An 11,426-nucleotide genomic window follows, 5' to 3' on the forward strand; every position below is an offset into this window, starting at 1 on the left:
GGCTTTTAATACTAACTTCACTATATTACTTTCCAATTTTATAATTTCATTTCGTTTCTCAGTTATCGTTATTTTATTATCTTGGTAATTTCATTTATATTTCCTTTTATATATATATATATATATATATATAATGTCATATATATATATAATGTCATTAATATTCGAAGGTTACTCTCATATTTTAACTTAATTAATATTTAATTTATTAATTCAACTGCTCATTTACTTAAATTTCACATTATTTTATTTCAAATTTTGCATTTCTGACTATGTGTTTTTTGATCTAATAGGCTCAGGCGAAGGTTAACTACGAAACAGTACTGTCAGCCAAGCTCAATAATAATTTTCCTCTCAATAAATATGAATTCAACAAACTCAGAAGTGTTGAGGTTTTAATAAAAAAGATTATAAACGCACGCTGGGCAACCATTTTTAAAAACATACATATGTAAAGTGACAAATCTAAACAACGTTGACGGGGTGGCGAATATAAAAATTTTGAAATTTAAAATTCGACGGGAGCCAAGAAATTCACCAAATGTTCGTAAGTTTGGGCAAAAGACAAGATAGTATACAACAAATTATCAAACATTAGCCAACAAGTGTAGAAATCTTGAGCTTTTAATTAGTTTGACAACAGCGAGATCAACGAACTGATGCCAGTAACCACTGATGTATCTCTTTACAGTTGAAAATTGTGTTTGTTAGACAGAGTTCATGGAGAGAATACGAGAAGACGTTGACCATTTTTGTTCAGCTTACTGCAGTCGAACCTTTCCACACCCATCGGCCAATCCTGATGTATTAATATATAAACTCCCAAGGATTTGGAAACATCGGTGTTAAGTCATTAACATGATAAATAACGTGATCTACGAAAGACATCGGGCAAAGATGAAGCTTATCCATTTGAATACATTTTCAGAACAAAGAAAAACGCCCATTAACATAACCCTCACCGAAATGGTAATTGCACATAATTATTGTTTGTGATCTTTGTTGTCTTTGCTATTCGTCATCGATTGTAAAACTGTATATATGTAAGTGGAGATTTGCGCATTGTATAGTGTGAGGTTTTGTAGCGAAATTGTAGTTGTGATTATGTAGCTACAATCTGTATTATTGGTAATAAAAATGCAGTCCCGTTATGGATTGGTTATACATCTTCTTTGAGCATCAGCTCGAAGTTGGCCTTTTAACCACAGAACATAAAACACTGTGAACAAAATTTTCAACTCTCCAGCTTGCTAATTATACATCAGAGTCTTGTGCCCCCGTCTCTACCGGTCTGCAGCATTTGGACGATACAAGAATAACTGCCATAATGAATAGGGAATTTATCAACCTTAAAAACATCGCCTGCCTTTAGTAGACGCTCTTGGTTGATAGTGGTTCTATGAGGGAAACCTACAAATGGCAGTGTAAAATCGAGGATTTATAGAATTGGCAGGAATTCTAATTTTTATCAGGAATTTTAATTTATATCCCAGCTGCCCAGGACAGACAGCATCTTTTTGTTGGGAGACATCAATATAATAACTTTATCATATCTATATTATGTCTAGATTTGTCACTATATGTATATATATATATATATATATATATATATATAATATATATATATATATATATATATATATATATATATATATATTAAAACGCCTTTTTTGGCCATTGGTTGCGTTTTTTTTGGGTCACGTCGGGATTTCGTTGTTAAGTTTTCTTGAGCCATAGGCAGACGTCGTGGTGTTTTCTTGATTTTGTTGGCATTTTTCTTTCTATTGAGATTACGAGGTAGGTGTAAAATGAGAAGACGGATAGCTTTGATGTATGTTGTAAATTTAGGTCAACATGTCAACATGCTGCATCCAACGAACCATCTTCATGTCAATTCGGTAAAGCTGCTGTTCGAGTTTTCTTGTCATCGGCTACGTCTCTGCACCATACATCAGAACAGAACAGAACGTGTAGCTGTGTTGTATAGCTCTGAGCGCAGCTCAGCTAGCCGGTAATGCTACGTATGCGTCCACAAACGTCGGCATCAGGTGTTCCAGTACAATCCAGCATATCTCCCAAATACTGAAATAAAGTAACAGTTTCGATCCCGGTAATCGTATCATTATCTGGGCTACGTTGTCGCGGGTTGATGCAGGCGGGGCATACGAAATCAATCACTTTCCTCAGTGAGCCGGTAATTCTCGAGCAACGTCTGACACTACTGCTGACGATGTAAGCATTTGATCGAGTTGCTTCCAACTCCAGCACCAACTATATCATTTTTCAGTCTTTTTGCCTAATTTGGAATTCGGTGGTGTGACCGAATTTGTTCGCCTTTACTTCCAGTTCGCAATGATTTGAACGAGCTATCGCAACCTGACATTCGCTACTGTGTTCATTAAAGGTTACTCTTTCTTTTGCGTTTGCTTCAGAGGTTTCAACGACAAACACACACAGCGTATGAATACGCGTGCAAACCACGCATCTTACACATTGCATATGATAGGCGGGGATGTTTTTGTATTTGAACCCAGTCATTGCAATAGCAAGAACCTTTAACAATTGAGCCATCACGCTAATCGGTATGTATTTCGATCTTCATCAGTCTTCGTCTTCTACCATTTTTTGAAAGCTGCTTTCTTTCTTTCGCACTTTGCACCGTCTCGCTCCACCACCAAGTTTTGCGATTGTGCTGGCGTTTTGGTCCAGATTTTCCACATACAGCTGTTGCAGGGTGTCCTGAAAAGATTTCCAGGTTATGTCTACCTTTTCCAGACGATCCGATCTAGCTGTGCCGAAACCAACTCCGAGAATTTCCTCATGAACATAGGGTTTTTCAGCTTCCATGTCTTTATCCTAGTAAGCATTCGATTAGTCACAGGGCGTGATCATTCCATATCGGCCACCAGCAAATTCCAGAATCCGTACACCGTCTTTGTTTTGAGACCCGTAGCCAAAGCCTCCATTTGATTTATCTCCAACATGGCCGTTGAGGTCACCATATACTATCATCTCCAATGATGGTGTTTTCCTGACGCCATCTGAGTTTGTTCCATAAAACATTTTTGGCGTCTTTAGATTTACCGGTCTGTGGTGCATATGCAGAGAACAGAATCCGAACTTGTTCTCCCATTCTGAGTATAATCAGCATTAGGCGTGAGCTGATTCGAACCAACTCCAGTACATTTTGTGCCAGTGATTCCTGTATGATGATTTCTACTCCAGTTTGGGCTGTCTTTTGGCCATTTCAGAACAACTTGTAACTCACAATAAATGAAACACTATTTAATTTCCATCTTGTTTCCTGCAGATAACAGTTGTCAACCCTTCGCCTTTCCAGCATGTCGACGATCTCCATGAAGTGTCCAGTAAGCGATCCAGGATTTAAAGTGCCAAGTCTGACGCCCGATTTTCGCAACATCCCTCTACTGTTGGGTACTTCCTGGATATTGTCACCCCTTGACCATTTAAGGTCTTCTAGGGAATAAGGAATCTTTTCCTTTTTTGTGATGACATGGAAGATGTTTGGGTCAAAAAATGTTTATATTTCGAATTGCCAAATTCCTAACGACAACCACCAGTTAGAAGCAGTAGGCCTCCAGCACACAAGACAGCGCGGTTGCAGTTTATCTCGTGCCCAAGAGAGCACTGTTGTAAACAACGCCACTAGCTTTTGGGTCAAAACTCCTTGTTCCACAAATAAGTGGATTAAGAATCGAAGCCATTGTCCTAGGATCCTCCGCCTCTTTCACCGTTGTCTTCTTTCTTCTGGTACAGTTGGTTCGCGGCGCCGTATTCCGTATTATTCCTAAAAGGACATCCCCCTATCCACTACCTGCTAGTGCACCCCGGTATGAGGCAGCGTTATACAATTCAACAAGCACAAAAAAAACCTTGAAAAGATCATTGATATTTATAATCTTCACATTGAAATAATGTTGTAACGATATAAAATTTAACAATTTACAGCGTTATACAATTTAACAAGCACAAAAACCTTGAAAATGTCTGACATTATAATCTTCACATTAAAATGCCGTTAATTTGGAAAAATTGCATAACAAACAATAACTGAATAACGTCAAGTCCAACCTAATAAACTGATCTATCAGATTCCATAACTTGGAGCCACTGATTAGATGATTGTTAAATAATCTAATACATCGAAGAAGGTTAGCATACGATTCATCATTGCCTAAAGTCCACCTAATCTGTTCGTTTAATGTCATCGTTTTAAGCATATTTTTTAAATTATTTAAAAATGATTAGATCAACTGATTAAATCGTAAAAACGTTAAAAACTCGATATTCGACACTTTTTAACAGGATTTAATGTTTAGAAGTTTTTTATAGTGATGGAGCAGGTTCAGTTTGTTATAGTTAACAAGATCAATCAATCTTCGTTTAGCGTCCAGAGACCCAGTTCCCCGAGGTAGGACGTTGTTTTATTTGCTATCAACTTTTTGCGCCAAATTAGACGATCAGTTGTATCCATTTCATTTATATTTAGAGCTTTCATGTCATGCTCGATTGTTTACGATTCTTTGGACGGCCTTTGGGTCGTGTGCCAAGTACTTCAACATCTGCAAGAGAAGTTATGGTGTTGCCGGCATTCGTCCTTTATATCATCAAAACCAACACGACGCAGGATTTCGGTAGATTTGATGTGGTCCTTCAGCTTCGGAGCATTTTCGTGACGGTTCGTTGAAGTTGTTGTTCCAGTTTGGTTGTCATTGGCCATGTTTCTGCACCGTATAACACCCGACGTATCACAAATTTATAAAGTGGGATGTCACGCCGCATCAATATAGAAGCAAGAAGATGCCATTTATTCTAGGCTGCACGTATGCGTGCCCGAACGGCAGCTTCAGCTATTCCAGTACAATCCAGAACATCCCCTAGATATTGAAACGATCTGACTTTCTCACCTTAATGGCTTCAAAAACAGTGCTATTTCGAGGTTGTTGTTGTTGATTGATGCAAACAGGACAAACAAAATCAGACACTTTAGAAATAGTACCAATTATTTTTGAACAACGCTTGTGACACCACTACTGACACTTGATTAAATTGTTACCTACATCAACTTTACAAGTAGCTGTGGATTGGATGGGTTCACCAGTGTTCATTGCTTTGGTTTTGCTGATATTGACTTTGAATCCATGATCTGGTGTTCCAATCTTCAAACATCTGTGCTGCATTTTGTCCAGACGTGGCTGTTAAAACGCATATATCATCAGCATATATCAGATTCCAAACGTCACCAGTGCGTATCGGTTTTTTACTGTGGACTGAGAATCGAGCCTTGGTGAACTCCAACGCCGATGTCAAATGCATCAGTGTTTCCAATAGCTGTGCTGACGAGAGTCTTAGCATTCGTATACATTTCCATCACAAGTCGAACAAGATATTCTGGAATGGGTTGTCGACGTAGACTCCACCTGACTGCTTCACGAGGAACTCGATCAAATGCTTTTTAAGGTCTACAAAAATGTGTGATGGTTGTTGATGCTTTGCGAGGTACTTCTCTTGCAGTTGCCGAAGGATGTGAATTGCATCAATTGTTGGTTTCCTAGCGGGGAAATTGATAATTTCCGATTGTAATGCACGACGTTAATCTTCTCTCAATGATTTTCTCGACAATTTTCAGGAAGTGTTCTAACAATAGTTATCAAGACTGACAGAAACTAAAATCATTTCAATTAATTAAAAAAATTAAATGAAAATTTTTAGAAATCAAATTAACAATAGCATTATTTTTTTAAATATTGGTGAGATTTAAATCGGTGAGAGAAAAAATTTAAATATAATTTAAATAACTAAATCATTTCAACGTAGGAAATATTTGGAAAGACTATTAATTGTATGACTTATTTTATAGAATAGAACTATTGAATATAGAAATCCATTTTAGCATAATAATGATAAATTTGTATTGTAGTCGAAAGATGTTTTGTGGCAATTAGTGAGTGTAAAGCAAAAATTTTTAAATTTCTGCTATTAAATTACACTTTATCATTTCCAAACGATCAAAACCGACTGATATTATAACATATTAATTTCTTTCATTAAAATTTAAAATACTTTTAAAGTATCATGATAAGCAATTAATTTATGAACATCTATTAATAATAAATTTTAATTTTAGAAATTTCATGTTTAAACTTTCACACAAATATACGCATACAACACACACACATTGAACATTTTTCAACATTCTTCTTCCACAAACGCGACACAACATTTTTCTTCAACGAACGCCATCCAACGGTTCCTTCAATAAACGACAGACAGTTTCCTTTTAAAAATATACCAGTCTCTTAACAAACACCACGAACAAATTTCTTTTAACAATCAACCAGTCACTAAAATCCACTTTGACTGTAAACTATTTATTAGTCAACACCTACTTTCAACTTCATCAACATACTCGATAATTTAAACATTTCTACATGTAGGAAAAATGGATTTACTATACAAATCCATAAAAAAGGAGACAACTCAACAAATTTTCGTCTTATAACGTTACAACTGATACAATTAAACTACAAAATATTTTCATTATTAATAAATAAATAAATAATAGGAAGTATCGGGTTTTCTAAAGATCGTATTATGGTAAAATGTCCTGAAAGGATAAGGCACGAGAAAGAAGAATGTATCGTTTTCAGGAAACCAATAAATAAATTGAAATATTAAAAAAAACGATTCTACCTAATGAATGACATGACTAAACATACTCAGATGTCACCTACATGATTAAAGATGCGAAGTAACACCAACGATTCATCATTATCACATTTTTGGACATCCACAAAGCATTCGGTGAAGTCAGCTACACAATCAATCGGATTGTATTCAATTAATGCTCTTCTTGCTTTCTCTCCAAGAATCATTCCCACTCCATGAATATGCTCGGTTTCTGTGCCTAACCATAACAGTTTTCCGTTCTCAAATTCTCCGCTTCCTGTCCATCTAACTTCACACAAACCTATCACATCATATCCACACCTCCCAAGCTCTTTTTTCAGCATCGTATATCTTCCAGCTTGCCACAGTGACCTCACATTCCAAATTCCAACTGTGAATTTCATCTTCATTTTACCTCTTTGAGACTCAGTAACAAACTTTTCATTGTAGATCCAAGTCTGCAAAGCTGCAATGCGGTCCTTGTTGCCCCGGTGACGACCGAACCGGTGTGATTATTTGCTGTTGTGTTTACCATCGTGTTTGTAGTGTCTTTAAAACAGTTTAGCAAGCTCCTGTCAACCCTCCTCCTTTACCCGGATATGGGACACGGCACCGAACTCAGCTGGATTGCAGCCCCACTCGTCTAACGGGATTGGTTTAACTTTCACAGCCAGAAACAGTTATTGAATAATCTGTGTATATAGATTTAATTAGTTTGATTGTTTGAAGAAGAATGTGGTGTGGTGAGGATCATGAGTATAAGAAATGATTGTATGGCTGATTTCACCGAATGTGTTGGGGATGTCCAACAATATGATAATGATGGTACGTTGGTGTTTCTTCGCATCCTTAATTATGTTATAGAGTTACAACCTTATATTTAAACTCGTTGTCCTCACAAGTTACATACATGTTACTTATTACATCTCAACCATCATCAACTTCATCAACTTATATCGCGCTATTCATCAATTCATCAAGTTCGTTCGTCTTCATATACTCAGTTGCATCAACCTGTCAGCAATTCATCAGTTGTCAACAAATGTTTTACGTACTGCTAGCTCTTCTTTCACTTGGAATAGTTTGCCCGCCATTATTCGTCAACAACCAACCATCATATTTTTTAGAGGACAATTAATGAACTTTTTTTATCCAGGCCTACTGAAACGTCAAAAGTCATTGTTTATCCAAGCGTCCCTGGAGCTATGCATAGGACGCGATATAAATTAATAATAATAATCTATAAAGATGATCTTAGTCGCAGTCTGCACCAACATGTCTATGCCATAAAAGTCGGCGAATTCTCAGCATGTGTATATACTAGAGAGCAGCACTAGAGAAAATATTGGTGTCAGGAGATTTGTAATATACTGCGTTATTTCCTTAAATGAAAACTGTTGAGTATTTTGCTCATTTTGTTTATGTTGTTTAAGTTTTAATGCCATATGAAAAATGTACTTAGAATAGTGGCATTGTTATCCATCCTCATTGTTTGAAGAGAAAGATTTGAATTTTCTAACATATTGTTAAAACTGCCCCAACTGTCTGATTGTTTGCGACCGTCCTGGTCGAGCAAGACCTGAATGCATCTCCGTGGGAACACCATATCGACCGACCAACTGATCCAGTTCATTGCAATCTTTTCAGGTACGATACAAGCCATATGGTTTGGTATCGGATACACTTTTGCCACATGCTAAAATACTCATAACCAGTCCGTTTCCATCATTTATTCAGGTAATGGTCCGGTAATGTCGATAGCAATTCTTTCAAAGAGCACACCAATATTATAGATTTGCATCTTTCCTTGTAACCTCCTTTCGTGACCTTTCACTGCAACGTATACGTACTACAATTTTGACACTAACTTTCCACATCTTCTTGAGCGTTAATCAAGTAGAATCACTCACGTATTTTGTCAATTTATTGGTATTTACTCAAAGATGTCCTCCTGATGAGCCACCATACATTTGCAATTTTGTTCCTAGTTACCACAATTTGCATGCGATGTTTTGATGTTGATTCCAATAAACGCAAGAATCCCACAGAGCGCAGTAGTTTTTCAACGACCAACAGAACTCAGATATGTCTTGCCATTCAGGTCGCCGGCCTGATTTCTTCCATGCAAATTGTAAATCTTCGTGTGCTTGCCAGTTCTTCTAAAGCCCATTCTGTATCTGTTTTATCGTAGTTTATCATACATCTTCTGTTTGTACTTTCTCTTCCAGTCAACTGCAGTGTTTACAACCTGGTAAACAAGATCAACGAGAAAGAGCATCGGCATTGTTGTGGGAAGTTCCTTTACGGTGCAAAAATTCAAAGTCGTACATTTGTAATCGTTTCAACCAATGTGCCACCTGTTCTTCTGGATCTGTGAAATTGAGCAACCACTTTAACCCTGCATGATCCGTTCGAAAAGGAAAGTTTTGTCAGTACTTGTGGAAATGTTTTGTTGCCATGACCATCGCCAACAATTTTTTTCTGGTTCAGGCTTTGTTGTAATAGGCCAAAACCATTTCTTCTTGTTGACATGTTGACTAAATTGTTACTATTCCACAGTTGCTTGCATCCTTATTTAGCACATATTGTATATTGGATTGGATAAGCTGACAAGGTAGCTCCAAATAATTTTCTTTTTAGTCGTTAAAAAGCTGCTTCACACACTCAACCCAATTAAACTCTCTTTTACTTTCGGTGAGTTGAGTGATCGTGCAATTTTTGCAAAATCCTTTACGAAACGTCGCTAGTTTGGGGTTGCTAATCCGAGGAAACACTCTTCTTATCTTCATTCTTATCTTTCGGAGTTGGCCAACTTTTTACCATCACTCCATTGGAAGATATGACATGTCCCAAGTAATTCACTTTTTTCGCAATTTGCCCTTTCTAACGTTCTGCTCGCTGTTCAGTTCGCTGCTTAAAGCCTCAAAAATATATCTCATAAATTTTCGACATGCTGGTTGAAAGATTTTTAAGATTATTATAAAACAATTATATCGTCCGAGTAGATGTTTTCCAGGTGAGACCGTGTAAGATTTTTACGAGACTCTTCCAATAACAATGTTATTATTTTCCACCGTCGTCTGCTCAACCAGGCAGAATTGGTGGTCTCCAGTATCGCCAATTATTTTCGGTACTTCAATATCACTTTCGATCGTTATACGAATACATTTCACATCGCTAGTTTTCATTACTATATCCGTATTTCGCTATCTAAGGACGCGTTTTTTAAATCAATTTTAAAACTATGTTTTGTTAGGATATCAACACCTATTCGACTCGACTCGATTTTGATTTCAATTTTTGTAATAAGCGTAGCAATTCGACTTCGATTAATTTTTGCGTGGTAATTTTTTTCAACTTTATATTACTAACAATTGAGATAAAATATTTTTAAAGCAAAAAATGATTAGTTAAACAGCATTTTTTACTATCGTTATCGTTAGACAAAATTTTTTATCACGGAATTTAGTTTGGTTACGAACAAAAAGTTGATTGAATGTTTGAAGCTGATTGAGCGTTTGTTATGAGTTCTAACATGTTTTAAGACTTATGATAATTTATTTATAACATTTAAACATTTATATTGTTTCAAAAAAAAATTAAAAAAAAATCATTGAGTTGACTTTCATTTGATAAAATCGAAATCTTAATTTTATACCTAAAAATAATCGAAATCGAATTGATATTTTGACATAGAACCATCACTAAATAATAGAGATGCGGTAAAATATAATTTCGCTTTCATGTCAAATTAGTAGTTTTGAATAAAATCTTTGAAATCATGGTTTCTGAAACTGTGTTGCGCCTTCTTCCATTTCCAAAAACATTTTTTTGCAAAACGGTATTCTCCAGTATTTTAGTTATAAAATCTAAATATATCAGTAGACTCAACGCAGAAGATGGCCTTCGATGTGCTCTTAAAGACTGACCCTAGAATTTCTGATCTTGTAAAACAAAAACAAGCTCAACTTTTTTTTCACTAACATTTTGTTTTTGTGCACATACTATATAGCACCAATTTATTATTGCATACTATTTTTGATTTAAAAAAACGTAGTTTTTAATTTATTTAAATTGTAATATAGGGCCAGCAAAAGTACAGTAAATTGTGATATTGGAATAGCAAAAGCAGAGTAACATAGGGTATGAATGTCTAAGAGAAAATAATTTTATAATTCTAGATCGTCACATCACGGAAGTCGGCATTCAAGATTGCAAACGGCTGATGTAAATAAACACTATACTCATACACACTTTTTTTACTTTTCTTTCAAATGTTATAATTTTTTAAGTATATTTTTAAGATATACAACTACAACACACGTTTAGACGACATTTTCTCCGATCTCGGGGAAAATGTCGTTTGGCCGTTTGGCTACCTATGATGAAACCGAAATACCCCTCGGTTTCATCATAGGTATGCCGAAATGCCGTTTGGCTACCTATGATGAAACCGAAATACCCCTCGACACCATTCACATCTGTCACTCACCTCAGTATCATGCAACCTCGCTTTCACTCTGTCCTTCTCCACCTGCTCTCTCCATCCTAATCGCGGACGACCCCTTCCTATCACTCCTTCAACCTCGAACTCCAACGCTCACCTTATCCCGACCTTTCATCCCTTCTCAACCATACCACCGCAATCTCGATCTCCTTATCAATGTCACAATGTCGTCATTAAGTCCCATCATTGACATCAGCTCTGTACTACTCCTCCTATAACTTAAACTCCT

At 36.3% G+C, this 11,426-nt stretch overlaps 1 protein-coding gene across 1 annotated transcript; it reads right to left on the bottom strand.

The window, feature by feature from the left end:
* Positions 1-718: 718 nt before the first annotated feature.
* Positions 719-7,784, bottom strand: HELRODRAFT_182617 (hypothetical protein; the record flags this gene model as incomplete). The annotated part of the gene is made up of 6 exons (XM_009032867.1): positions 719-799; positions 1,349-1,410; positions 3,085-3,202; positions 3,269-3,499; positions 6,981-7,169; positions 7,746-7,784. The coding sequence occupies 6 exons, from the start codon at positions 7,782-7,784 to the stop codon at positions 719-721; spliced, it is 720 nt and encodes a 239-aa protein (XP_009031115.1).
* Positions 7,785-11,426: the final 3,642 nt, after the last annotated feature.

Source organism: Helobdella robusta (assembly GCF_000326865.2).
Source record: "Helobdella robusta unplaced genomic scaffold HELROscaffold_89, whole genome shotgun sequence".
Taxonomy (NCBI): domain Eukaryota; kingdom Metazoa; phylum Annelida; class Clitellata; order Rhynchobdellida; family Glossiphoniidae; genus Helobdella; species Helobdella robusta.